This window comes from Cervus elaphus, chromosome 4 (genome assembly GCF_910594005.1).
Source record: "Cervus elaphus chromosome 4, mCerEla1.1, whole genome shotgun sequence".
Classification (NCBI taxonomy): Eukaryota; Metazoa; Chordata; class Mammalia; order Artiodactyla; family Cervidae; genus Cervus; species Cervus elaphus.
The window spans coordinates 54904297-54932245 of record NC_057818.1 but is presented as its reverse complement, the minus strand read 5'-3'; the positions used below and the strand labels follow the sequence as shown (position 1 = coordinate 54932245).

The 27949-nt window shown below is 58.1% G+C and overlaps 1 protein-coding gene across 1 annotated transcript; it reads left to right on the top strand.

Annotated features, from left to right (window-relative positions):
- The first annotated feature begins 3 nt into the window (after nucleotides 1–3).
- NAPA (NSF attachment protein alpha) lies at nucleotides 4–26055 on the top strand. Its single transcript, XM_043899628.1, has 11 exons — nucleotides 4–245; nucleotides 11682–11761; nucleotides 15247–15363; nucleotides 19982–20028; nucleotides 21232–21309; nucleotides 21463–21518; nucleotides 21604–21688; nucleotides 22460–22564; nucleotides 23708–23776; nucleotides 24195–24245; nucleotides 25293–26055. Exons 1-11 carry the CDS (start codon nucleotides 148–150, stop codon nucleotides 25392–25394), a joined length of 888 nt encoding a protein of 295 aa, XP_043755563.1. The 5' UTR covers nucleotides 4–147; the 3' UTR covers nucleotides 25395–26055.
- The last annotated feature ends 1894 nt before the right edge of the window (nucleotides 26056–27949 follow it).

Below are 27949 nucleotides of genomic sequence, written 5' to 3'. Positions count from 1 at the left end.
ACGTGGTTCCTGGCCGCAGGAGGCGCGCGCCGGTGCGACGTCAACGCTGCCCACTAAGCTCTCCCAACCTGTCTCCTGCGACCCGGCAGTAGCTGAGTTCTCCGAGGGCCGGGCTGCGGCGGTTTGCTGAGTAGTTTTGCAACCGCTATGGACAACTCCGGGAAGGAGGCGGAGGCAATGGCGTTGCTGGCCGAGGCGGAGCGCAAAGTGAAGAACTCGCAGTCCTTCTTCTCGGGCCTCTTTGGGTAAGAATCTCGCGCAGGGGTCGGCCGCGACCTCGGCTGAGAGGACGGAGGAGTCATGTTCTGGGGCGGCGGTAGAGACGAAGGGCTCGAGCCTAGAGGACGCGGGGGACTGCGGGCTTACGGACATGGTCTAAGGCAGCAGAAGGGACACAAGCCATGGCCAGGACGCCGGACTGTGGCACTGACAGCATAATTTGAGGAGAGACTGTCCGAGATTGTGGCAGGGCCGTGGGCTGAGGACACCCGGGCCGAGGCGAAACCATCTGGAGGCAGGAAGGGACCCCAGGCTGGAGATGGGCCAAAGGGCCAAGGGAATACAGTCTCAGGCCTTGAAGGGAATGTGGCCTGCAGGGACCGAGGGAGCCTGGAGGTAAGCCAGGCCAGGAAGCCTTTTGGAGCTCAAGGAGAGCCTATTTGAAAGATCCCAGACGGGAGTCTTGGGGCCTGAGACTGAGAACTTAGGCCCGAGGGCGTCCCCTTTCCGAGACCTGGGGTGATGGATTTATGTGAACTCTGGCCCGGGCGTCAGAGCTAAGATGATCCTACGATTGATGAACCCAGTCTGAGTTGCGTGAGGTGTCTCAGGTGAATATGGCCCTGGTCACAGTTGACTAGTGTAAGGAGACCTGACTGCTAAGTGAGATCTGAACAGACAATCTCTGGGGTGGTGGAGTGAAGGCTGAAGAGGGCTGGGAGGCTGGAGACTAAGTGGGGCTGGGAGGCTGGAGACTAAGTGGGGGTGAAGCTTGATTTAGGAACTGGTGGGATAAAAAGGAGAGATGAGGGAGATAAGAAGACCTAAGGGGCCAGAGGCCTACCGTGTGATCTTTGAGTAAATATGGGGCAGGGTGAGATTGGCATGCCCAGGATAGGGCTGAAGGGGGCTGGGAAACAGAACCAACACCTAATGCTTGTGGCAGACATTTCACATGAGTTCATGTTGGCTCATAAAAGTTGTTCTGATGACTGTTGTTTGAGGAATTTTAGTGGCTGAGGAAGGTCAAAAGCTCAGGTCAGAAGCCTATGCTCTGCCATTTCTTGACCTTGGGCAAGCTGTTTAACTTCCCTTATTTTGGGGGTGGTGTGTCTTAAGAGAAACCTGTCTCAGGCATTTGCCACTAGTATTGAAGTAGGGCACATGTAAAGGGTGTAGAATTGAGCCTGGGACATGGTTATCACTCTGAAAGTGTTAGCTACCATCAGTGTCATTCCCAGGAAGGAAACAGGTATGGAGCCTGTTCGGGACTGATGGTGATTAAGGTAGGGGGTTGATCCGAGAAGTGGGGGTGAGGGGCTGTCAGAGCAGGGAGAGACAGTGTGATGAGTAAGGAGCTGAAAGGGGTTGGGGAAGGAACTCGGGCCATGGGGACTTGATAGGGTTAGGGGAGGGGGCTTGAGACCTCTGGTGGAGAGAGAGCCAGGGAGGACTGAGGAAGGTTGTGTTGCTCTTGAAACTGGGAGGAGAGCTGCAGGGGAACAGGCGAGTGTGTAGAGAGTTAGGAGGAACTGGGAGGAGGGGCCATGGAACCTGGCAGCAGAGAGGCAGAGGCTGGGGAGGGGGTTTGCAGGGGGAAGACTGGGGCTTTAGGAGAGACGGTGTTAGGAGGTTGGTAAGAAATGAGGAGGAGGGTTCTCCCAGGAGGGGAGATGGGAACCGCTCATTGTTACACGGGGTGGATAATGTTTACTTATCCACCGCAAGAATTTGAGTAACCTGGCTGAGACCTACCTAGTGTGGAAAAACATCCGGGGCTGATGGACTGTATTGATTAGGTGAGGAATGTTTTCTTTTAGAGGCTGAGAGTGGGGAGAAGGTGTCTGTGTTTCTGCTTCCTTCACAAGGAGAGAAATTCAAGTGCAGTGTTTTGGGGTGGGGCCAAGAGCTCAGTTTTCAGTTAGGTCATGGTTTTACTGGGTGGCTTTTGGTGTCTGGTCCCTTTGGACTGGGGATTAGTGTACTGTTGGGCCATGCTTGGAGGGAGCAGCCAAGTCAGGGCCTGAAACACTTTGTCACTTGGCTGGGAAAGCGAGATGAAGACTTTCTAACACACTAGTAAAGCAGAATTGTCACATGTGATTAAGGGCTGCATTTTATCATTGGTGGGAGGTTCCTGACCTGAGAGGAAGCTGCAGAAACTTAAGGAAGGCCCTGGTGAGGAATGAGCTGGGCCCCCGGGAACCCTGGGATGTGCCACAGGAGTGGGGGCTGGAGAGGGTGTTCCAGGCAGTGGGAGTTGTGTGAACAGAGGTCTAGGGTGAGGGGAGGTTTGTCCGGAAATGATGGGGAGCTAAGATCCAGAGAGCCAGGGCTGGGTCCCAGGGGGGAGAAGCCTCCATCTGGGAGGATGAGTAGGAGTTCCAGGGGTGGTCTCTGGTGGGAGAGCACTGCTTCCAACAGAGGAGGCAGCTTGAGCAAGGCCCAGAGGTGTGAAGGTCAGCATCTGAAGGTTTAATCCAGGGGGCTCTGTGTCAGCCCGTAAAGGTAGAATGGGCAGAAGGGGATGAGACTGAACAAGAACCAGGCCCCATCCCGGAGGGCCTTTTGAGAAAAGGCTTGGATTTGCAGAGGTGCTGGAGAGCATTGAGGATTTTAATGGCCTGTTTTAGGCTGTTCGGGCTGCTGTAACAAAATACTGTAAGCCCAGTGCCTTATAACCATCAGAAATTTATTTCTCACATTTTTGGAGGTCAAGAAGTTCAAGATTGTGGCAGGTCTGGTTCTTGGTGAGGACCTGCTGCCTCACAGACAGCTGTCGTTTCACTGTGTCCTCACATTGTGAAAGGGCAGGAGACGGGGTGAACTAGCTCTTTGTGGTGTCTTTTGTAAGGGCACTAATCCGAGTCATGAGGGCCCCACCCTCATGACCTAGTCACCTCCCAAAGGCCCCACCTCCTCATAGCATCACCGTGGAGCTTAGGATTTCAACACACGAGTTTTGGCATGGGACACAAACATTTAGTTCACAGGAGAGCCAGTGCTGAAGACCTCCTGTTTAGAAAGGACTCCAGCAGCTGGTGTGGGGGAGAGTGAAGGCAGTCACAGTAATAATATCTGATAACATTTATTAAGAGCTCACTCTGACTCTGATTCAGGCCTGGGGCAGGCACTTGATGTGCATCCTCTCGTGTGGTCCTCAAAACGTCCTTCTGGAGGTGGACATGTAGGGGTTAGAGTTATGGATCTTTGTGCCCAGTCTTCCGTTGAGTGGGCATTGGCGTTCATACCCAGGCCTGTCTTATCTCAGAGCCCTCTTGCTGCTATCTAGAGTTTTTCTTTGAAGCTCAGGCCCATTTCTGGGCACTCCGTTTAGGAGGATGTTGGCTCAGGGAGTTTCCTTCCCCTGATTTCCCCATCTTCCCCGCCCACATGGCATTTTTCTCCAAAGGTCTGAAAGAAAGAAGAGCAGGTGTGTTCATCCCAGAGCCTTCAGCTCTAAGAGCACTTGCAGTGTTGCAGGGCAGGGTTGCAGATGGAGACCGAGACCAGCCTGCCAGAACCTGTCTGTCCGAAAGGCCAGCCCAGGAGGACATGCCTTGCGGGCAGGAACCACTTCTGAAACCTGCCCTCTGGAGCTGGGGTTGCTTAGCTTCCACGTTTGACAAGCCATCTTTTCTCAAGGTCCCTCATTGTGGGAATGCAGGAGGGAGTGTCAGGCCTCAGCTCCTCCCTCCAGCTTCCCCTTCCCCTTTCAGGAACCTCAGTGATGACAGCATTCCAGTTTGAGAGGTCTGTGCTCAGATCAAAAGGGCCAGGCAGGGTCGCGCCTGCCTGGGATCCAGGGAAGCCTGGTTGCCTGGGATGTTAAGCCCTTTGCCCTTTGTTGTTTCAGAGCCGCCAGACACTACGGGGCTTAGGCACACCAGGAGCCTGGGAGGGAGGCAGTACCATCCGGCTCTGAGATCCAAGCTGCTTCTGTTCCTTCCCTCCTGCTGCCTTCCCCTCTCTCAGCTCCCAAACAGGGCTCAAGAGGTGGGAGAGTGGCCCCGACTTCTGCCCTGGAAGCAGAAAGGTGGCAATTTCCCAAACACAGTGTAATTGTGGAAAAGGAGAGGGAAAAAGCAAGATGCGCTTTTTCTGCCTTCCAGCTCCCGGTGGACCCAGACTTCCTTGCTGTGCCCCTTCGGGATTTCAAACAGTGCTTCTGTTCCCCGGGGCTTTCCCCTCCCTGACATCTCCCCCTGACTCCCTCTCCCACATCCAAAATAAAAACTTCCTTCCACTCCAATACAAATGTATTTAGCTAGTTTCTTCATGTGTGAAATGAAAGTCAGAGTGATACATACTCCCTGGGGTTGTTGTAAGGAGAGACTGAGGTTATGCATGTAAAGTATTGTGATCCTGGTGAGTGTTTATTAAATGTTTGCTGCTGTTATTAATATTGGGTATTGTGTTCAGAAGTTGAGCCTGAAGTCCTGGAGAGCTAGAGATAACAGAGTGCCATGTTGTGTATACGGACGGCAGCCAGGAGATCATGGTGACACGGTTCCTGCTTGAGCTGTCCTTGGGCACCAGCAATCCTCAGGAGCCCTGGAGGCTGGCTTTCCTGAGACCTACCTGACCAGAGACTGGGGCCAAGGTCTGGGTGGGTGTCCCCCGGGCCCTTGGCTGAGCCTGGGGTGGGAGTGATGGCTTCCAGACTGCTCTCCACCTGCAGAGCACACAGAACCTCTGATGCCGGTGCACTGGGCACTGATTCACTGATCGCTGCCAACTGCCAGGACCCCCACTCAGAACTCAGCGGCTCTTGCCCAGGTTCAGAGTGCAGGCTTTCCTGAGGGGTTTCCAAGGAACCCGGCCCTCATGTCTTTGCAGTCTGAGGGTTCTGCCTCTCTTGGTGGAGGTGGTCACACAGAGGTATGGATGCTCCTGTTTAGGCTGGGGCTACTAAGAGGCAAGGGCTTCCTTTGTGGCTCAGCTGGTAAAGAATCCACCTGCAGTGCGGGAGACCTGGGTTCGATCCCTGGGTTGGGAAGATCCCCTGGAGAAGGGAAAGGCTCCTCACTCTAGTATTCTGGCCTGGAGAATTCCATGGACTGTATAGTCTGTGGGGTCGCGTAGAGTTGGACACAACTGAGCGACTTTCACGTCGCTAAGCAGCAAGGCTCTTTCAGAAGCGTTTTTTTTTTTTAAGTAAATATTTATTAGTTGCGGTTTCTTCCTTGCTGTGCAGGCTTTTCCCTAGTTGCAGGGAGCGGGGACTACTCGCCTGTTGTCAGGCATGATGTCACGGTGGGTGTGCCTCCGGGGCTCGAGAGCACAGGTTCAGTTGTCTTGGTCTGACCCATGGCCGAGTTGCTTTGCAGCATGTTGGATCTTCCCGGATCAGGGGTCAAACCCGAATCTCCTGCATTGGCAGGCAGCCTCTTTACCACTGAGCCCCCAGGGAAGCCCCCAAAACGTCTTTTAAGAACAGGAGCCCCTGGGCGCTCTGGCTGGGATGAAGGAAGCCTGTTGGGGTGCAGAGGGGATCAGCGTAAGAACCACAGGAAGGCGCCTGGCCCCTGCCTTTGAGCTCATGGTCCGGAGGGCGCTGGGATGTGCTGGGGGTGGGGTAGGTGGGAGGCCCCAGGCTCTCTGGAAACCGGAGGAGGGGCGCCCCTTGGCATAGCTGGGGTGGGGAGATGAAACCCAAGATGCAGTAGGAAGTGAACAGTAGGAACCTGCTCTCTCCCCCAGCCTGGTGAGAGTGACGCTGTTGTTGGCTGAGCACCTGCTGTGTCGTGGGCACTCTCCTGGGTGCCGCCTGCGGGGTTCCTCGTGCCTCCAGCAGGCCTGCAGGGGTGGAGTCTTCTCACCACTTCCCGACGAGGAAGCAGGGGCTGGGGTGCCACGAGCTGGCGCTGAAATCCAGGCCTGCCTGACTGTGCTCCTCAGATTTTCCACCAACCGCAAGCAACTCTAGACTTCCTGCTGCCGGCTGGCAGCCCTTGGAGCGTCTCTCTCCTCCTTCCTATAATAGCATCCAGTCGTGCGCGTGCTCTGAGCCTCACAAAGACACCTCCCAGGTCAGGCTCATTGTCTCCATTTTACAGATGAAGAAACTGAGGTGCAGGGGTAGCTCTCCCAAGTCACACAGCTTGCAGAGTGCCCAGGGCTGATTTCAGCCCAGGTCTCTGGGCCCCCTAGTCCGTTCTCTCTCTCCCCCTTGCCCAGCCAGGCATTTCAGAGCTGGGCAGTTAGCGTGAGACACTGAATTTTTCCCTCCTTCTGGGGCCTGTGCAATCACGGTGGGGCCAGGCCCTGCTCTGCGGGATGTTGGCACACTGCAGAGCCTGTGAGGGGCGTAGGGCTTGTGGGCGGAGATGCTGAGGGATAACCAGAGCCCCGACAGCCCTGTGCAGCCAACAGCGGGGCAAGGCTGGGGGCCGCCCACTGCTCCCTTGGCCAGGGGGTCTTCGCTGTTCCTTCACTTGCTGCACCACAAGGAGGGCTCGGGCTCTGGGACGTAGGGAGGGGGTTGGCTTAGTGAATCCCTTCCCATTAAAAAGCAGAGATATCACTTTGCTGACAAAGGTCCGTATAGTCAAAACTGTGGTTTTTCTAGTAGTCACGCATGGATGTGAGAGTTGGACCATAAGAAGGCCGAAGAATTGATGCTTTTGAACTGTAGTGCTGGAGAAGACTTGAGAGTCCCTTGGACAGCAGAGAGATCAAACCAGTCAGTCCTAAAGGAAATCAACCCTGAATATCACTGGAAGAACTGATGCTGAAGCCCCAATATTTTGGCCACCTGATGCAAAGAGCCGGCTCACTGGAAAAGCCCCTGATGCTGGGAAAGATTGAAGGCAGGACGAGAAGCGGGCAACAGGATGAGGTGGTTGGATGGCATCACTGACTCAATGGACATGAGTTTGCGCAAACTCTAGGAGTTGGTGGTGGACAGGAAAGCCTGGTGTGCTGCAGTCCATGGGGTTGCAAAGAGTTGGACACAACTGAACAACAGCCCCAGCTGACAGCAGCATCTGCTCCTCAGGTGAGGGGAGCCTGAGCAGTGCTGGCTGTTTAATCAAGAGCCGAGGCCAGAGCAGGGAGGGGCCTTGCCCCCTGTTTTTCCAAGAGACTCTCAGACACGGAAAGGAGGCCCCCGGATCGCTGAGTGAGTGAGAGGCTTGGGCCTTGGGCCAGCCCCCGAGCCTCTGTGGGCCCCCGCCGCCTCTCTCTCCAGGCTCAGACCTGGAGGGTGACTGTGGGGATCGCTGTGCTGTTTCAGGCCGTGCCCAGCTGGCCGCTGTACGGAGTCATGAGGATGGACAGTGGAGAAGGAGGGGAGGGCCAGACTGACCCACCCGGGCAGTGGCTGAGAATCAAGGTGGGGCCCTCCAGGCTGAGGAGAGGACCCAGGGCAGGTGGCTTGGGCACCACAGAAGGACAGGTCTTCCCTGGTGGCTCAGCTAGTAAAGATTCCTCCTGCACTGCGGGAGACCTGGGTTTGATCCCTGGGTTGGGAAGATACCCTGGAGAAGGGAACGGCTACCCACTCCAGTATTCTGCTCTGGAGAATCCCATGGACTGTATAGTCCGTGGAGTCACAAAGAGTCGGACGCGACTGAGTGAGGACTTAAAAGTGGGAGTGACTCCATCTGCATTGCCTTCTGAGGACCCCCAGAGACTGCGGGTGGGTGGGTTGTGACGTGTGACGTGTTTCTGGGCTCCAGGAAGTGCCCAGAGGACCGAGGAAGGAAGGAGCGGGGCTGAGATGTTGCCCTGCAGACCCCCTGGCCCGGGTCCCACCGGGCCGTCTGTGCCTTCCTGGCACAGCTCCCTCCCTCCATATGGAAGCCACTGGAGGCTGGTGGCCGTGCCTGGGAGACCTGAGACCGCTTCCTCCGCCTTGGGAGTGGGGAGAAGGCAGAGCTGAGTGGGGGTAATTATAGACCGCCCTGCTCCAGGCCGGCCCAAACCGGTTCTGTCTATTCCCGGCGTGGCTCGGAGGAGCCGTGGGATGGGAAGCGAGGAGCACAGGCAGCTTGGGGGGATCGGAGGGGGAGAGAGGCCAGCTGTCACAGGCACCACCCCCTGGGCTCGGCCAGCTTCTCTGGTGGTTGGGCAGGGGTCCGAGGGAGGCCTGCTTTCCTTCCCTCAGGGAATTGGTGGGTTTTGTCAGGGAGGCCGCCCTTGGATAAGTGACATGAAGTGGCCTGACCTAACTCCTGACAGCCTAACTCCTCCAGAAGAGGAGTCCTGTAGTGAGCCATGCAGATTTGTCACGTGGGGAGACAGCTTGGAAAAGCAGAGGAGCTAGGGTCTTCTTCTGCCCCTCCTTTCCTTTCCAGGACCCTCCTTGTTATAGGGCCTGGACCCTTCTCCTGGCTGCCAGCCAGGGGTCCCCTGCCTGCCTCTTCAGCCTCGCAGCCCACCACTGCCTGCAGCATAGGCCCCCCGGCCCCCTTCTCTTCCTTGACCTGGCCGGGGCTGTTTGTGTCTCGGGGCCTTTGCACATGCCATGACTGCTACCGTTGTGTGCTTCCCTCTTTGCATGGTGCTCCTGAGTCATCTGTGAGGACTAAGCTGAAAATCTCAACAGTTACAGAGCCTTTCTCTGACCTGCCCATTCAAAGAAGCCCCTCGCCTCCCGGTCCCTCTGGAAGGGTCTTGCTGATGTCCTGTTTACCAAGGTCAGGTCCTTCCCCTTTGTGTGCTGCTGTCCCCTGCAGTGCCTGGCACATCCTCAATGCAGAGATGTTTGTCCCCCCAGTAAATAAATGGCTGTGTGAACGGCTTCTCCTCTGGGGTCTGCCAGGGACCCGGGGCAAAACGCCTTTCCCCTTCAATGTCTCCACTTCCAAGAGGTTGGCGCTCCAGAGAGTCTTCTGTCATCACCTGGCCAGGGATCTGGCCAGGACCCAGGCATTGAGGAGGCCGGCCCAGAGGCTTGAGCAGATGTTAATCCCTGTGGCTTTTCCACCCCAAGGTTAGAATGACTGACCCAGCACAGGGTTGGCTCAGCTTAGCCTGGGATCATAGACTTTCAGCCCAGCAGCCGACAGGCTCTGTGTCTGAGTCTGTTCCATCCCACTGAGCCGCGGGGAGCCGGTCAGGGCTCACTCTGCTCGTGGCTGATCACCCGCCTTCGGGCCTCGCTGGGGTGGGATGGGCCATTCCTACTATCTGGGAGCCTGAGGTTTCTCCGAGGACAGTGGGGTCTGGACAGGACTTCTCTGCACCCACTGAGAAGGGAGGGATGCCCTCGGGGATCCATGGGAGGGGGCAGACCTGAGAGTGCGGTCAGTGAATGCACCTGGTTCTTCCAAGAGAACCTTCCAGGGACGGTACCCCTGGGGACCCTTCTGAAATCTCTTCTGCCCAAAGCTGGTCAATGTTCATAACCTCTCCAAGGCCAGAAGTGGGTTCTGAGGAAGTCGCTCCAGACGGGCCCCAGGCCCACAGTGCGTTATGCAGCTGAGGGGAGAAGACAGTGGGACCCAGCAGGGTGAGTGTTGGGGAGTGCGTCTTAGGGACCACATAGGGTGGAGGCAGTGTCTGCCCAGCCCCAGAGGGCAGAGGAGAGAGGTTTCAGCTAAAGAAGACCCTTTTAAAAAAAAAAAAAAGACCCTTACCTGGTGCACTTGGATTCTGGAGGCCAGGATACCCGTCCCGGCCAGCCCGCCCTGGAGCTATCACCTTCCAACATCACCTGATGGGACAGGTCACCGGTGGCTGCTTCCCAAGAGGTCGGTCTGGATCAGCTTCTTTCCTCCCCGACTCACCTGATTGGCTGAGTCATCTGGGGCCATCCTTGCAAATCCTGAGTCCAGGCCCCAGCCCAGGCCTACTGAGCAGAGTCTCCAGGGAGGGTGGCTCTGGCTTGATGATTGCAGCAGACATCTGACATGAGCCCAAAATATGCAGGCTGGCCCCAGCGCACTAGCAGTGAGGAGGGCAGGGGTGCTCTCCGCACAGCACCCAGGATCACCCCAGACACCCTCACCCTCTGCAGCTGGGGTTGGCAAGGTTCCAGGGCCGGTTGACAACAGAGATGAGGGGTGGGAGAGTGAAGACAATTTTGTGTCATCTCATCAGAAAATACCCGCCTCTTCTCTTCTTTTCAAAACGCAACACTGCTTGATGTCAGGGAAGAGAGAATGTAAAATCCATTTGGTGGGACTCCTGAGCCTGTGCGTTTCGTTCTCGAGTTATATGGGTGGTGGGCGGTTGAACACTGACACTCAGACCTTATGGACTCATCCTGGCTGGATTATTAAAGCTGAAACAACAGAAGGACAAGGAGGGGCCTTGCGGATGAGGTACTAACGAAGGGCCCCCCAGTTCAGGAAAGAGGTTCATCTGTACTGCTTGGAGGTCGGAAAGCTGGGTAAAGCTGCCCATATGGGGAGCTTTATTTTTTTAAAAATGTACATCCCCTGAACCTTCCAGGTTCCTGTTGTTTCACAGTAAGTGTTTTGAAGGCTATTATTTTCCCATTTTATTTATTTATGGCCTCACCACATAGTGTGCAGGATCTTAGTTCCCCAACCAGAAACTGAATCCCAGCCACGGCAGTGAAAGCCCTGAGTCCTAACCACTGGACTGCCAGGGAATCCCCGTGATTTTGCCAGTCCTGTTTTGAGCATCCTTGTACCTTAGTTTCGTAGGATAAATTGCTAGGAGTGTAATTCACTCCTGGACCACGGGGCCCGATGTAAACCTTAAATACATGCACTTTTTTTTCTCGAATAAGTAAAATATGTAGATGCTTTTAAAATTCAGACAGTATTAAAAAGGAATATAAATGTGTCCCCCACACGTGGCACCCCAGTTCTACAGACCCCACCTTAGAGTAAAATACGGTAACTATTTTCTGTGTGTATTTTTTCAGTAATATGCTGTTTACATGTATGTTTCTGGTCTCACTTTTTTGTTTTAACACAAGTGGGAATTTTCTATGTGCTTACTTAAAAACAGTATTTCTTTCTGTGTGTGTATTATTACATGCCTGCCTAGTAGTGAATGGGCGGTGACATGCTTTTAGGGTTGAGAGGCCTTCACGGAACAGCTGCAGGGTGTTAAGACTGAGGAAGGGACTCAGCATCCACGGCTGGACTCCTCTCCCAGAATGCTTTGCAGTGTCGTGGGGAAAGGGATTTGCAGAAAGCATGGGAGCCCCCGAGCATCTGAGCAGAAAGTGGAGGAGACTGTCAGAGGCGGGGCTTCTGGGGGTGGTCAGGAAGGGTCCCCGCCATAAGGGTGCAGCTTGGGCCAGCCCATCGAGGGCCTGGACAAACATGGGAGGGGGTGGGGGCCGCTGGCTCTGTCTCCCTTGAGCCCACGCAGAGGCCCGAGCTGCAGCTGGACTCACAAGGCTGGCTTCACGGGAAAGTGGGGGCCGCCATCCAGACACATAAGGGCACATCTCCACTGTTGCTGGGGCGGAAGGCGTGCTTTCTCTTGGTTCCAGATCAGATCTTCTTACCATTTTTTCCTTTTCTTTTTCCCAGAGGCTCATCCAAAATAGAGGAAGCATGCGAAATCTACGCCAGAGCAGCAAACATGTTCAAAATGGCCAAAAACTGGAGTGGTATGTGATCCCTGCTAGAGCCCCTCCGTGGCTCTGTCTCTTTCCCCTCCGCTCCCCGTCCTTAAGGCCTGACTGAGCGGTCAGCCTTGCAGGCCCCGTTCTCTAACACCATCGCTGCCTCTACAGACCCGCTGGCCTGCTGTCTGGTTGTTTTGAGCCCAATGGGTTATTTTACAGCTTGGGTCCCAGGGCCTGGGAGAGCGGACTTAGATGATTAGGATCAATAATAGATTATTGAATTCAGATAGACCCACGTGGATTGGTGAACTCTTTAAGGGGTTTCTCCTTAAATTCAGAGTGTCAGGTTTCCAAGGATTGACTGTGTAGCACAGGGATCTATACCCACTGTCTCATGATAGCCTATAATGGAAGAGTCAGAAAAGGTATACGTGTGTAGCTGAACCACTCTGCTGCATGCCTGAAGCCAGCAGAGTTACAAATCACACACATCTACTTAAAAAAGAATTCCAGATTTCCCCGGAAACAGTTCCCTAACTCTTCCATCAGAGTCTGAATCCTGGGCTGAGGGACATTCAAGTGGGTCCAGCAATAACATTAACCATGGCTCCATTTACTGAGCACTCCCTTAAGCACCAAGCAGGCATTGTTTAATTAAACCATCACAGCAGCACCATGAGGGTCAGTACTATTAATATCCCCATTTCACAGACTTGAAAACAGGCTTGGCCTAGCCCTTTGCCCAGCACGGCACGACGAGTGAGTGGCTGAAGCAGAATTCAGAAGCCAGAACTCCGGCTCTGGAGCCTGAACAGTTCCCTGTGGCTTCCTGACTTTTGGAGTCCCGAGTGGCATTTGTGTCCCAGCTCAGACTGGCCACGTGACCCTGGGGAAGTTACCTGGCCTCTCCTCAGAGGACAGCGGGGAAGGGAACAGTCCTGACCCCGAGGGGCTGTGGTATGGGCTCAGCCGTCCCCACACAGGCCGACCGGCCCAGCAGGGCAGCAGCTCCGCTCCTCACTCGTGTCAGCAGCACCCCTCCCTCTGGAGGGGGAGGGAAAGCCCTTTGAGGACTCCGGTCAGCAGATTGGCAAACTGCAGGAGCGCTGACAGGGTCCCCGGCCTCGGCCATCTGTGCGCACTCCCTCCAGCTGGAGCAGGACACGCGCACACACGGACAGCGTCATTAGGGCCTCTGCCCGGAAGGGGGCATCCCAGGTCACGTGGCTCTAGAGACTCTCAGGCCTGTGTTGGTGGGCGGAGTAGCCCTTCTGATTCAGCCAGGAAGATTACCGTCAGACCCTGGCAAGGCTGCGGCTTGAGCCGTGTTCCCCAAGGAGAGGCGGGCAGGCGGGGAGGGGCTCCTTGAGGTCTGAGGGGCCAGAGATCTGTTTGGGAACTACCTGAGGGCCTGGAGGAGAGGTTCAGAAAGCCAACACTGGAGCCCTTCTGGGGCTAATTTCATAACAAGGCTTCAAACATTGGCAAGATTGTAACTAGTAATGACCTACCATACAGCACAGGGAACTCTACACAATACTCTGTAATGGTCTATATGGGGAAAGAATCTAAAAAACGTGTGTGTGTGTGTGTGTGTCTGTGCGTGCGCGCACGCTGAAGCACCAATACTTTGGCCACATGATGTGAAGAGCCGACTCATTGGAAAAGACCCTGATGCTGGGAAAGACTGTGGGCAGGAGGAGAAGGGGGCAGTAGAGAATGATATGGTTAGATAGCATCACCAGTTCAATGGATGTGAATTTGAGCAGACTCTGGGAGATAGTGAAGGACAGGGAAGCCTTATGTGCTGAAGTCCACAGGGTTGCAGAGTCGGACACAACTGAGCGCCTGAAAAACAATAATATGTATACATAATATGTATCATTGATCCACTTTGCTGTACATCTGAAACTAACATAACATCAGAACATCATAAGTCAACTATACTCCAATTTTATTTTATTTTATTGTTTTTTTTATATATACTCCAATTTTTTAAAAAAGCAGCAAGATTAGATCAAGAAAATCAGGCAAAGACAGTGTTGAAACCCAGGGAGGAACTTCTGACTTCTGACTGCAGAGGAAATGAAACCTGGGGCAGGGCCACAGAGGCGGGTGTGGAGGCAGTGGGCAAAATGGACTCTCCTCCTCTGAGAGTATTTTTGGTTTCCTGAAAATCAGAAGAGTTTCTCCTGCACTTTCACAGCATACACGGCGCCTGGAGCCAGATTCTGTGTGTATTTTTATGCTCACCCCAAAAACAAAATACCGTTAAAAGATTTCTTTTTCAATCACGTGGATGTTGCTTTACTTCTAAAATTTGTCACCTCTTTCCCTCCCCCAAATAGTCAAACAAAAATCTTAAGCCATTTTTTTTCCCCCAATGATACTACCTTTCTGGAAATTCTGCACTCAAGTTTGGAACCCTTAAAAATAGGAAAGAAATCAGACACAGTGAAAACCTGGGTGGCTGAGTTTAGTTTCCTGCTCTAAAGGTATAGGACAGGGCCGGGTCCGCTTGTCTTCCTGCAGCTCAGGAATTCCGTGATTCGGGGTCAGCTGGAGGAGGAGGAGGGGCAGGGGCTTCAGGACGGAGCTGGACATGGCCACTGGGGCTCCCAGTTAGCACAACTCCCACTCGTAGAAGAGGAGGGCTCCCTCTGTCTCCCACAAGTCACATTAGGAGATGGAGACGCGGGAACAGACCTGTGGAAGGTGACGGGGTGGCTAAGTATAGGACAGCCCAGGCTTCAGTGTAGTCGCCCCGGCTGCTCTCCACCCGTGGGCACTGTCCCCACGCACTCAAGTTCATAGGGGCTTCCCAGATGGCTCAGGGGTTAAAAACCCACCTGCCAGTGCAGGAGACGCAGGACATGTGAGTCTTCCTGACTCTGGGTCAGGAAGATCCTCCTGGAGAAGGAAGTGGCAACCCACTACAGCATTCTTGCATGGACAGTCCCATGAACAGAGTAGCCTAGCGGGCGACCGTCTATGAGTCAGACACGACTGAGGGACTGAGAACTCACGTACACACTCAAGTTCACGGCGTCCACATCCCCTTTCCCTTTCTGGACGTGAACCTCTTGGGAGCCTGGACCATGTGAGTTCTCCCAGGAGAGACTGGAATTTGGACAGAGGAGCTGGGGAGTTAGACCGGAAGAGCTGGGAGCTGTCGGGGGAGGTGAAGTCAGACTTGGAAAGGGGGAGGTGGTGGGGGGTGTGGTGCAACTGGGTCTTGATTACCCATCTTTTCCCGAGCACCCCCACCCGGCCCCATCCCACAATGCAGTCTGGAATGCTGGTTCCAGGCTCCCAAGGGCTGGGGAAAGCGTGGGGATGGGGTGGGGGCGGGGGTGCTGCTGGGATCAGGTGGCCTGAAGTCCAGGCCTGCACCTCAGCTCCCCCAGGCCAGTCTCCTCCTCTCTCAGGGACTCAGGAGAGCTCAGCCCCCTCCCCAGGCGTCATCTGAGTGGCTTCCAGAGCCTGGAGCCCCCCTCTAAAGCAGAGCTTACCCTCTTCTGTTCCAGCTGCCGGAAGCGCTTTCTGCCAGGCGGCCCAGCTGCACCTGCAACTGCAGAGCAAGCATGATGCGGCCACCTGCTTTGTGGACGCCGGCAACGCGTTCAAGAAAGCCGACCCCCAAGGTGAGGGCCTCTGCAAACCCTGAGCACCAGCTGAGCCCCCTCTAGGGAAGGCCTCAGGTTTTCGGCCACGCCACACCGGGCCGTGCTTGCACTTTAACTTGAGAATTGGCTTCCTTCCGCCTGGCGTCCGGCTGCCTCTCTCTGGCTCCCAGCCTCCGCCTCCCCCTCCTGCTCTGTGCCTGCAGCTGATGGCGCCCCTCCGGGAGCCTGGGAGCATGTGGGAGTGGGAGTTACATTTCAGACCCACCGCATGCCCAGGAGAGAGGAAAATCTGTTCTGTTGTCAGAATTAACACGCGGAGGGGGCGGGAGGGGGTTCTGAGACCAGCCAGGTAGGAGTCTCTGCCGAAAAAGGAGCGGAAATTATCCTGACCTGGCTTCCCTTAGCCCCAGGGTTGGGGGATCGGAGAGAGCCGAGCAGAGATGCGGTTGCCAGAGAGTAAGTTCCTTCAGATGAGAGCATGTTGGGGACCGAAGCCCAGTTTGGGGCTGACTCACCGTGAGGAAACCGTGTTTGTCCCCCGCTGGGCTCATCTAAAGTAGATGCATGGCCCAATGGGTACCAGACTGTTGGATCTGGGGGGGCTGGAATTCTAGTGTTTTTTGTTTTTTTTTTTAAATCTTGGTGCCAGACATGGGTTGCCAACTTTTAATTTTAACAAGCAAAAGGCTTTTTTTTTTTTTAACGACCATCTATTGTCACTGTCCACTCACAAGAGAATGGGAAATATGCGAATATTAATTTTTAAAAGGGAGATGCATCATCTTGGAATAAAGGCTTGTCCTTCCCAAAAGAGGGCAATTTGCACCAGTGCCTGGGGTCTCTCCAAGGATCTGTGAGCCCTAGTTCACATGCCAGCTCAGGGGCATTGGTGGTGAATTCATCATCACCACCACGACGTTTTGGTTCCCAGTCGAGGGTTTGATGTCTTTGCGGGCCAAATACCTGTTCTCTGTCCCCAGTCTTGCTGGGCCGCTCCTCTGCAGCTGGGTGTCTCTAAGACGTTGGCCTTGGTGGTCACATGGTGCGCTCAGCCTGGCTCGAACCAAAGGGAAACTTCATGACCATGTGTGTCCCGGTGACTGCCCAGAGCTGAGTGCACCTGGCTGGTTAGCGCTGAGCTGCAGCAGGCCACGTGGTGTTGTGACTAGGAGCCAGGGTTCGGGTCACACGATAATGACTGCAGTGATGACCATACATTCGTTTTCAGCTTGAATCACCCTGGGAAGTCTGCGTATCCCCCTCAGAGGGTCCCACCCTTGCCCCCAGCCTGCCTTCTCTCTGGGGAACTGGTCGACCAGGAAATGCTGCCCAGGCACCCGCTGCCCCCAGAGTGACTGGAAGGACTGGTTCCTGGGGTAGAAGCTGAGGCTGGGCTTCTCAGCAAGTGCATGGGGCAGATTTGCCTTTTAAACAAGCCTCAGCACTTCTGGCGGACAGGCCCCACTGGGTACTAGCATGTGGCGTCCTTCCCCAGCTTTTGATCTGAGGCTTTTCAGCTGGAAGCCGGTCTCTGTGGGGTGTGGGGAGCGCTAGGGCCCAGGTGGGGGTGTGACCCATTCCTGGCCTCCAGAAGCACAGAGGATGGCTGAGGTGTCAGGTGGGCGGGCGGCAGTGGTTGGGTGTGACATGCCTGTCGTGGGGCACAGAGGGCGACCTGGTTTGTCTCAGCATCAGCCAGCCTGCTTCTCTGCCCTGGATGTGGAGGCCGAGGCGGGGCAGGTTTGGCACTGGGGCGGCTTTCGGGGAACAGAAGGCCCCGTGGCGCAGGGGAGAGCCTTATGGGCAGGGCCGGGGTCGGAGGTTCTTGTCGCTGAGCAGGGGACAGTGTTGAAGGGGCTCCCAGCACCCCTGCCTCATGACTGACCACCCCCCCACTCAAGGAGGGTGGGGCTCACTGGTCTCTGAGGCGCGTGGGAGCCTGTTGCCCTGTGACCTGGGGCCATCAACAACGCCTTTTGGTCTCCACTTCCTGATCAGGGAAAGCAGAGGTCACACGTGAGCTAAAGCACAGGCGGGCCCAGCCCGACACCAGCGTGGGATAAACGTCTGGAAGGGGTGGCCCCGGCCCTTGTCAGGTGGAGGCCTGGTCTGGCCATTTGCCTTGTGAATCAGAGCCAGAGGGCCCATGTGGATCCCTGCCTGGTTTCTGCACGCAGGCGGCCGGCTCCCTGGGGCCTCACTGGCCTCCCCTGCCTCAGACACCTCCACCTGTGTCCGAGCTTCCTGCGGGAGTCCTGGAAGGCCCCTCCCGCCCCGGACAGGCAGCTGAGCCTGCGCCTCAGGGCGGCCAGAGCGGAAGGCGGGATTTGGTGCTTGCCTTTCTCTCCCTCTGGAGTCTGCCCTGAGTGTGGGCCGGGGGTGGCCTGCCGCCCCATGGTGGCTGGGAGTGGGGAGGTGCTGCCATAGCTGTCATTGGTTCCCCAGAGTTGCCCTGCTGGTTCTGGCGGCCGCTGAGTAGACTCAGGCCAGGGAGGCCCCTTACCCTGCCCGCCTGGTGGCCAGGCACAAGGCTATGTGCGTGTGCACCCCCACTCACCCTCTCCCATCTGCTCCCCTAACCTCACTGCCATTCTCTGGCATCTGCTGTGTAGCAGACACATGGCATCTTCCTTTTACCCATTCCGCTGCTTTGTGGGGTTTTGCGATCTGCCCCTGTTTTACTAAGAAGTCCAGTCTCCCTAAGGCCAGTCCCTTCCCCTGTCTGGGCCTGAGCACCGCCCTCACCCCACCTGCCTCCCAGGGCTCCAGGTTTCTGCAGGCGGATGGGGGGGGTCAGGTTGCTGGGGTTTGTGGTGCTTGTCCCCGGCTATGCGGGGCTGTCTACGGCTGGGGTCCCAGAGACTGGAGATAAGCCGGTTGTAGCCACGTGTCAGCAGCTTGTCCGCTAGCGTGCCAGCTGGGGTGTCAGCTGGCAGCCTGCGCTTGCAGGGACAGCTGTCCTGGAGCGAGGGGCCTCAACCCTGTGTGATTCCACACTGCTGGCTGCACATACACCCTCCTCCCCGGCTGCAGGGGCCCTTTGGCCAACAGCACTCAGGCCAGTGCCAGCGGGCCCCGGGCGGCTGCTGTGGGTGGGGGCAGGGTTCCTCTCTTGCCCAGGAGCTTCCAGCTTCTCTGCCTCCAGGGCTCTGAGCTCACCAGGGGCAGCCTTTGCCCCCTTGGCCTGCAGAGACCAAGCTGTGTGCCCCAGCATTCCAGGAGAGGGAGCCCCCGAGTTGCTTACAGGGAGGCCCCTACTGGCTGCATCCAACCCCCAGGGTGGAGGACAGGGCAGAATGGGGTGTGCAGAGCCAGAGTGCTACAGCCCTGTCTCCTGGCTTTTTAGCATCCTTACGACTGTGTTGTTAGCTCATCAGTTGCTTTGGGAAATGCTCTGTCACAGAGCGTGTGAGCGTGTGTGTGTGTGAGAGACAGTCACATTGCTTTCTCTGGCTGTATTTGTCCGTGGCGTTCTCTCTCTTCCCTCCTCCTCTCCTGCCCCTTTTTCCTCTTCCCTGAAGGACCAGCCACAGGTCTGAGGCTAAGAGCCTCTGTTGATGCATCTCCCTGGGCAATGAGACCTTGAGCCCCCTACTTGAAAGCAGGCACCGGGCCTGTGCCTTCTGGTGGCATCTCAGCCTGGTGGGCCCTGCTGACGCTGAAGCCCTAGAGGCAGGCCAGGAGCCTTCCCGATGCCCCGGACTGTGGGTGAACGCTCAGCCGTGCCCCAGCTCAGAGCCCACCTGCTGTGGTCTGTCCAGGCTCTCTGTCCTCCTCTTCCCACCTCCCCCAACGCCCTGTCCTCCAGAGATGCATTAAAATGATGTTTAAAAAAACATCCACCCAAGAGCTCATCTCTGTCTGCTAGAAAATGCCTCCCACTCATGCTTCTCTCTCCTCCAAATAACTTGTCAAAAAAAACAGAACCTTTCTCAAAGTTCCAATTTTAAAACGTCGCGCGAGAGAGTACAACAGAGGTACCCCAGTTCTTCCTCCCGAGCGCCACCCCGGTGTGTGTGTTGTCGGTGACACCTGTGGTCTGAGGAGCTGGCGGGCGGCGGTGCCGGGCTGATGGGCGCACGGGGATACGGCGGGGGCCTCGGGGTCACGGCACCCTGCCACCTCCTGCCACGGTGGAGGCCAGGCAGGGGCAGGGCGCACGGCTGGTTCAGGTTCCCGCTGTGGAAGGGTGGCGGAGCCCGGGCAGGACCTGGGTGTCCCTCCAGTGTGAGGCTTGGCCGCGTCTGCCAGCAGCTCGTCCCCGAGTGCAGGGCCTCGGCAGGTCTGGCTTCAAACCCCCAGGGAGTCTGACACGGTGCCGGCTGCGCCCTGTCCCAGGGTCACTGGGAAGGTGGTGACGTCGTGGTGACCCCGAGGGGGACGGCAGCCGCATGGGCAGGGCTCCCAGCACGTGCCCAGCAGGCCACAGTCAGCAGCATTAATGAATCAGACCAAGTTTCCCGGGGCTCGGGGGCCCCCTGTCCCCCTCTGTGCCCAGAATCGTCGGCCTGCCCACCCCTCCCAGTGCCCGCTGAGCCCTCTGCGGCAGCCCCATGCCTGCCTCCTCTCCTTGGCCTCTGCTGAAACGACTTCACTTTCTCATTTCTCCTCCTCGCCTCCCTTGTTCTCTCTTCAGAGGCCATTAACTGCTTGATGAGGGCAATTGAGATCTACACAGACATGGTAAGCGTCACTGCGTATCCTGTCTCCCTCCCTCCCCTTACCCGCTTCAACCCCTGCCATATTGCCTCCCCTCCCCTCCCCTCCCCTCCCCTGGCCCCGAGAGCATGTGAGAGACCAGGAGGGGAGGTGGAGGGGGACAATGGACTGTCCCCGGTGCTGCGTTGGGCTGGCTGGGTCCTCACACAGCTCTGTGCCAGCCTCGCTCCTGGTGGCAGCTCCCAGCACACGAGAGGGGCAGACGGCCCCTCCCCAGGTCCTGTCTCCAGCCCCCCATAGGCCATCATTGTCCTCACTTGTAGGCATTACGTCTGTTGGGGCCCTCATGTGTCCATGGAGTTTCCCCTTCCCCAGCCTCCCCTGACCAAGAGTGAGCTCAGCCCCCACCCTGCCCCAGGAGCATCCCCATCGACAGATGAGGCCTGGCTGCTGGTCCGAGCCCAGGGAGCCAGCCCGAGGCCCCAAGCCAGGCCCCGTACACGTCCGGCACCCCTTCCCCCTCCCCCCACCCGCCAGCAGGGACGCTCGTCCTGCCCCAGTGGGTCCGGGCGACGCTGTCTGCTGCAGCGTAGTTATCCCTGCCGGGTGCTGCAGGGGACACTGCGCTGGGCAGTTCAGGCTCCGGAGCAGCAGGCAGGGGAACCACCACTGGGTGGAGGCGGGCAGGAGGTGCTCAGCCCCTCTGGGAGCCGGGCCGCCTTGGGGAAGGCCCCGGACGCCTGCGGGGGGAGCTGGAGAGTGGGTGAGGAGAAGGGCCATCTGACCACACAGGAGGGGAGGTCGGGAGGCAGGCCAGATCTGTCTCGGACGGTAGGGACGTTTGGGTCCTCAGCCCTGGACTCTGGGCTGTTCCTCCCACCTCTCTGGACCAGTCACATGTGCCCCCGTGGCCAGCCCCAGTGCATGTATTTCTGGTGTCGCCCCATCTGTTGTGCCCCATGGAGTCTGGGTGTGGGGGACATGCCCACGGTCACCCAGTCGGGGCAGCACTCAGACCCAGACCTGTCACACGAGAGCCTCCCTCATAAGCCGTGTGCCCCTCTGCCTCTGGGACCCTCCTTGGAGGACCTCCCCTCCCACAGGTGGCCGAGGGCTGAGAATCCAGTTTCAGGGGACCGGGAGTCAAGGCAGGGGGCATGTGGTTGAGCTGGGTGGAGCACTCGGAACCCCGTCATCACTGACGGCCCCTCCTCATGTCTCACCCAGGGCCGCTTCACCATCGCGGCCAAGCACCACATCTCCATCGCTGAGATCTACGAGACGGAGCTGGTGGACATTGAGAAGGTGGGCAGCAGGGGGCCCAGCCTGGCCAGTGGTGGGGAGGGCTGCTGCGGCCAGTCCTCTGGGACCAGACTGGGGGCCTGGGGCGCGGCAGAGCCGGGCCCGCGGGTGATGAAGGCCTCCTGAGCCCCTCCCCACCGCCCCGTGTCTCCCCAGGCCATCGCCCACTACGAGCAGTCCGCAGACTACTACAAAGGCGAGGAGTCCAACAGGTACCCGGGCGCCCCCCTGCCTGCCCCCGCCCCTGGCAAGGGCCCCGGGCCCCGCCACCACTGACCCCCGCTCTGCCCCTCTCAGCTCGGCCAACAAGTGTCTGCTGAAGGTGGCCGGCTACGCAGCGCAGCTGGAGCAGTACCAGAAGGCCATCGACATCTACGAGCAGGTGGGGACGGCCCTGCGCCCCACCCTGCCAGGCGGCGCCCCTTCTCCCCGCCTCCCACCCTCCCCCCCGACTTTTCTGCAGTGCCGTCGGCCACCCCCACGCCCTCAGCTTGTGCTTGGCCTGGCTGAGCACCCTCCACCCACGACCCCACATGGTGTCACTGCACTCTCCCCAGAGAGTCCTTCCCACACTCCTCACCAGGGCCTCCCGGGCAGAGTGAGGCTGACTCCCAAACGGGGAAAAAGCGGAAAGAATCGTGAGGCCCGGGATGGCCAGTGGCAGCTGAGGAGCCTGCAGAGGGGGTGGGAGGGCCCGGGAGGGGGCGTCCCCTGGGTGCGCAGGCTCTGTCCTGGGCGGGGTGGGGCCCCCTGGTGGGCTCAGCCTGGCCGGGAGACAGGCAGGCAGCTGGCCTTGGAGGAGCGCGGGGCGGGCGCCGCCTCATGTTCCGCAGCCTGCCACCCCTCTGCCCACCGGTGTGCCAGCCTCCTGTCAGCCTGACAGCGGGCCCGCTGCCCCCGTCACCTGCTTGGGCGCCTCCGGGAGCCCACGGACAGCTGGCCTCGGCCCTGGGGCCACACGCCAACCCCCCACATGCCCTGGTCCTGGGTCTCTCAGACCCGACGCAGACTTTCCCAGGGCTGGTCTCTGGCTTCCCTGCTCTTGGGGTCCTGGGTTCACAGGGCATCGCTGGGCATGGACCTAGTTCCAAGCTGCCCCCAAGTGCCTGCCAATGACCCGGCCCTCTGGCTGCCCGCCGCCTCATGCCCGCAGGTGGGGACCAATGCCATGGACAGCCCGCTCCTCAAGTACAGCGCCAAAGATTACTTCTTCAAGGCTGCCCTCTGCCACTTCTGCATCGACATGCTCAACGCCAAGGTGAGCCCAGGCCCTGGGGCCCCCAGAGTTACCCCACATACACACGGGGTGAAAGGCCAAGGTAAGCCCAGGCCCCGGGGCCCCCCGGGGTTACCCCACACAGACTGACCGCCCCTGGAGCGCCGTGTCTGTCACTGCACCAAGTTACCTGTCAGCCTCAGGGGAGGGGCAGGTCCCTCGCTCCTCTCTGGGCCTGGCAGCTCCCTTGGGCAGGAAATGCTTGTTCTCCCTGCCTTTCTATCCATGATGTCACTCACTCCGCCTCTGTACCCTTTGCGTTTCCAACTCCTGGCTTGCTCGGTGCCAGGGTTTTTCTTCTGTGGGAGCATTTTTGGAGTCCTTACCACAACCCATGAGGTTGGCACCACGGTCGCCCCATTTCACAGAGGAAGACACTGAGGCTGAGACACATGGGTCTCTCGTTGAAAGCCACATGGCTAGTAAATTGCCCCAGGAGTCCAGACCTTTCTGACTGCTGATGTTTGAACCAGAGCCTGCCTGTCCCACCCGTCCTCAGGGCTTCTCAGCACGAGCAAGGTCAGGGCTCGGAGAGGAGCTGGGTTCTGCTGGAATCCGTGGTTTCCCGGGGTCTCCAGCTGCCTGCCCTCACCCACACAGTGTGCCTGAGCCCCACCCTCCCTTCCTTGGCGGGCACCCGCTAGGGCAGGTGAGAGCTTGGGCTTTGGGGTCAGGCCGGTTCCGATGCCCAACACGTGTCCTGAGCCCCGCATTGCCGTCTCTGGGTGTTTCCCACTTGCAAAAAGGAGTCACCATCGTGTGACCCTCCTTGGGTCCTCACGAGGGTTAAACATGAGGCGTCAGGCCTGGCACAGGGGATGTGCACCTACCCGGGGGCCTGGGTACAGGGAGAGGCCCCGAGGGCCAGCCTGAGAAGCCGCCTCCCTCCCTGGGCCCCTGTCCCCTGCCCTCCACCCCCCACCACAGCTGTCTCTGCAGCCAGGCTGGCGGTGAGCTCAGCTCTGGGGAGCCTCTCCACCAGGCACAGAGCCCCGTGTCTGGAGGCTGGGGTGGGGGTGCAGACAGCTGACTTAGGGCTGGAGTGGCCCCAGGTCTCTGCAGCTGTCAGGGCATCTTCATCAGCTTGTTCCCTTCTTCCTCCCCTCCGTTCTTGCTGACGCTCAGCTCGCTGTTCAGAAGTACGAGGAGCTGTTCCCCGCGTTCTCCGACTCTCGGGAATGCAAGCTGATGAAAGTGAGTTTGTGTTGTGGGGGTCCTTGGGCCGCTCCTCTCCCATGTCAGGGGCTTGGGCTCCAATTAGCAGTCACTGAGATTTGTACAGTGTTTCTCAGGGGCCTTTTATTATCCCCGCCCCAATCTCATCTGCCATGGGTCCCCGTTTTCTGGATGAGACAAGTAAGACTTAAGCGCAGATGGAGCCGGGGCAGAGCAGGGAGGCTGTGGGTTCTCACCCGCACGAGCACCCATGCATGGGTGATCCTCCGTGTCAGTGACCTTCGGAGCTGAGGGCAGGTTGGAGCACAGCCCCTTCCTCCCGGTCAGCCTGGGCACCCCTGAATCTCACCCACGCAGATACTGTGTGTGTGGAGCTCCTCCGGGTCAGGCCTTGGCCTGTGTGGCTCCTGAGCCCCACCCCCCATTTTTTTCGCAGAAGTTGTTAGAAGCCCATGAGGAACAGAACGTGGACAGCTACACCGAGGCGGTGAGTGGCTGGTGGGGGTGGCTGCCCTCGTCAGAAGTGGTCCTGCGAATTTCCTCCTTTTTGTCTCTGGCCCCAGCCCCTGGCTGTGGATTCCTTTCTCCCGTCACCCCAGAAGCCTCACAAGTAGCCCCAAGAGGTGCAGGGAGTAGTCTCCCCATCTTAGAGATGAGCTGGGATTCAAACCCACGTCTGTCTGCTCCTGAAGGCCAAGGTCTCTGCACCCCTCAGAGTCCCCCGGGTGAGCAGTGGAGGGAGTCTCACATCAGGCGCTCTGGGTGACCCTGGAGGTGCAGGGAGGGAGGGGTGAGCCACGTCGTCCCCCTTCCCTCGCCTCCCGGGAAGCTGGAGGCAGGTGGCACTAGGGGTGCAGGAGAGGTGGCCTTGGGAAGCCCCTTTCCAGCAGCTTCTCTGATAACAGTCTCCCCACAGAGATGCTCTCCCTGTCATTGCCCTGTGGCGAGCATTCTGGAATTGTTACATCCAGCCCAGGTGCCCCAGACTGGATCTGGATCTGTCCAGTGTGACTCTCCCCGGGGGCCCCTCACAAATCATGGTCCCCTGAATGATGTCAGGGACCAAGCTCAGCCTGTCCATCCCGCCCCAGACGGCTGGCCGGGGGCGGATGGCGGGAAGCTCAGCGACGGAGCACAGGAGATAGGAGGGGAGGGGGCCCAACAGGTGGGGGTTCTCTCTGCCCACCCCACTTCCACCTGCCCTCAGTGCTCAGAACAGGCCTTTGTCACATTTCCAGGCCTCAAATTCCCATCCATTAAACAAGAAAGCTGGACTTTTTTTTTTTTTTTTCCAGCTGTAAAATCTTTTTTCACCCATGGGAGTCCTCATGCCTCAGCCAGTAAAGACACGAAGGGAGAGGCTCTGGCCGGGGTCAGGGCTACACATCCCCTCGCCCCTGCTCAGGGGTGGGGGGCTGACAGGACCGTCTAGAGGATCCTGAACAGAGCCCGTGGGGGCTGGGGCCGGGGCCGGTGGGAGGCGAGGCCGGGCGCAGGGCGGCCGCTCACCCCGAGCCCGTCGCCCGGCGTGCAGGTGAAGGAGTACGACTCCATCTCCCGGCTGGACCAGTGGCTCACCACCATGCTGCTGCGCATCAAGAAGACCATCCAGGGCGACGAGGAGGATCTGCGCTAAGCCCTGCCTGGCCCCCGGCGCCCGTCTCCCCGCCCCGTCCGCTCTCCCCTGGCCAGGCCCTCCAGCGAGGATCGCCGTGTGAGCCCAGAGAGAGGGGGGCCCGAGACCCTGGCTGTGAGACCTTCCCTCCCACTGAGGACTCTGCAGCCACCCCGCGGGCTCAGCACTGCCTCGGGGGCCCCCGAGGCCAGGCCACCGGCCAGACGGTCACCCACTGTTCTTGCTGCATCCCTCGCCTCCTGCCCCTTTATTTAAGCCCCCAGAGCTGCCCTTCACCACCCCAACACGCAGGCTCTCTGGCGCAGGCCTGTTCGCTGTGGATGCTGCCGGGGGTCGGAGTCAGCATCTGGGCACCCCTCTCCCAGCCAGCTGAGTCGCGGAGACGGTGTCCCATCTCCACCTTCCTCCCTGGCTGAGCTCTGGGCCCACGTAGCCACCGTGATTTGCTCTCACCGCTCGGGAGGTGTGGCTCCTTTCTCCCACCCCACACTGGGAGCCCCCAGCCTCCTGCAGCCCCAACCTCTCAGGATGGACCGAGCCTTGGAGCTGCGAGGGTCGTCCCCACACCCACCCCTCCGTCTCCTCCCCGCGCTTCCAGGTGTTGTTGGGGGGAAGCCGCAGCTGCCCGAGGAAGGAAATAAAAGACAACACTTGTGCATAAGTCTCCTCCTCCTCACCTTTCTCCCCCTCGCCCTCAGGCCTCTCTCCCATCTTCCTGGCCCTCCTGACCACCCCCTGTCTCGCCACTTGGGCTCTGGGCACCCTTTGTGGGCAAGAGGGCAAGCTTCCCTGGCAGGATGCGCTGGGTCAGAGCTTCCCAGTGGGGAGGCCCAGCATGGTTGGTCTGGGGAGGGGCCACGGGCTTGGGGTCTTGAGCCCTGGGCCCTCTGGACCCTGGCTTCCTCAGCTGGGATGATGGATGGCAGTGCTCCCCCCTCAACCCAGAGCTGGCGGAGGATGCAGGCAACGTACAGAGAGGTGGAGGGACTTCCCTGGTGGTCCAGTGGCTAGAATCCGCCTTCCAGTGGCGGGGCCACAGGTTCGAGCCCTGGTCGGGGAGCTGAGACCCCACACGCTGTGGGGCAGCTGAGCCCAGGAGCTGTAACGAAGACCACGGTGCTGAGACCCGATGCAGCCAAGTGTTTTTTAAAAAGGAGTGGAGGGTGCTTCCCCGGGTGGCCCAGTGGTTAAGAATTCATGCTTTCTTTGCAGAGAACATGGGTTCAGTTCCTGGTTGGGGAACTAGGATCCTGTAGTCTGTGAGGCATGTGTGTGTGTGTGTGTGAGTCAGTCGTGACTCTTCGCTACCAGGGCCTCTTTGCGACCCCATGGACTATAGTGCCTCAGGCTCCTCTGTCCACGGGATTTCCCAGGCAAGAATACTGGAGTGGGTTGCCATTTCCTTTTCCAGGGGATCTTCCAGACCCAGGGATCGAACCCAGACAGATTCTTTACCACCTGAGCCATCAGGGAAGCCAAGGCCAAAAAAAAAAAAAAAAAAAAGGTGGAGGAGGCACACCAAGTCTCCCAGCCTCACACCACACCTCCGTGCTTCTCTGGAGGGCAGGCCGAAAGCCCCAGGGCCACTGTCCCATCTGTCAGAGGCGGAGGAGGGAGCGGCTTCGGCAGGTGGAGTACAAGGACAAGTGGGTGTGGGGAGGGCGAGAGCAAACAGCAGGGACCTTTGCCCAGGAAAGGAGGGCAGGGACCGGCCTCCTCCTCCTGATTCAGCACGTGGACCTCCGTCAGGTGGACGGTCTGCTGTGTGCATGCTTCCAGCCGGCCCTGGGCCAGGCCCATCCCCACTGGGGGTGGGAGGACAGCCGGAGGAGGGTCAGTGCCAGAAGGCGGACTCGGTGTCACTGCTAAGACAGGATGTGAACCGGGGCTGCCTGGGAAACCAGGGCAGGCTCCCCGGAGAGCTGCTCCAGCCTCGAGCCTGGAGGGAGCTCGGGAACGGTTCAGGCTCACCATGTGTCAAGAGAATGGCCTCCATGTGACGCTCTGCCCTGCTGCCCTGGCCCCCTCTGCTTCTCCCACAGTGCTAATCAATTGATAATGGCTGCCTCAAGCTCAGTTAAGACTCCTGAGACCTCAGATTGATTACCAATGTCTGCCATGGCACTTGCAGAAGGCTAAGTAGTGTGGTGATTCTCAACCCTGGCTGTGCTTTAAAATCATATTAAAAGTGCTCAAGGGACTTACTTGGTGGTGCAGTGGTTAAGAGTCTGCCTTCCAAAGCAGGGGACGCAGGTTGGAGCCCTGGTCTGGGAACTAGATCCCACATGCTGCAATTAAGACCCGGCACAGCCAAATAAATTAATTTTTTAAATTAAAGCCTAAAGAACACATTCTTTAGAAGGAGAATAACAAGATTCCCCTCCCCCCATTTAATCCCCGCGTATCTACTAAGCACCTACTGTGTGCCATGCACTGGTGCAGTCCCTGGGGTTACAGCCCTAACCAACATAGCTAGACCTCCGTTGACACAAACTCCTTTCTTTTCATCACCTTCCAGATCAAATCTTGCCTTGGAGAACTCTCTTCTCATGCCT

Coding starts and splice junctions, on each gene's coding strand:
- NAPA (XM_043899628.1), top strand. CDS start 148: ATGGACAACTCCGGGAAGGAGGCGGAGGCAATGGCGTTGCTGGCCGAG. Junction 246..11,681: donor TTCTTCTCGGGCCTCTTTGG/GTAAGAATCTCG, acceptor TCTTTTTCCCAG/AGGCTCATCCAAAATAGAGG. Junction 20,029..21,231: donor TTGAGATCTACACAGACATG/GTAAGCGTCACT, acceptor TGTCTCACCCAG/GGCCGCTTCACCATCGCGGC.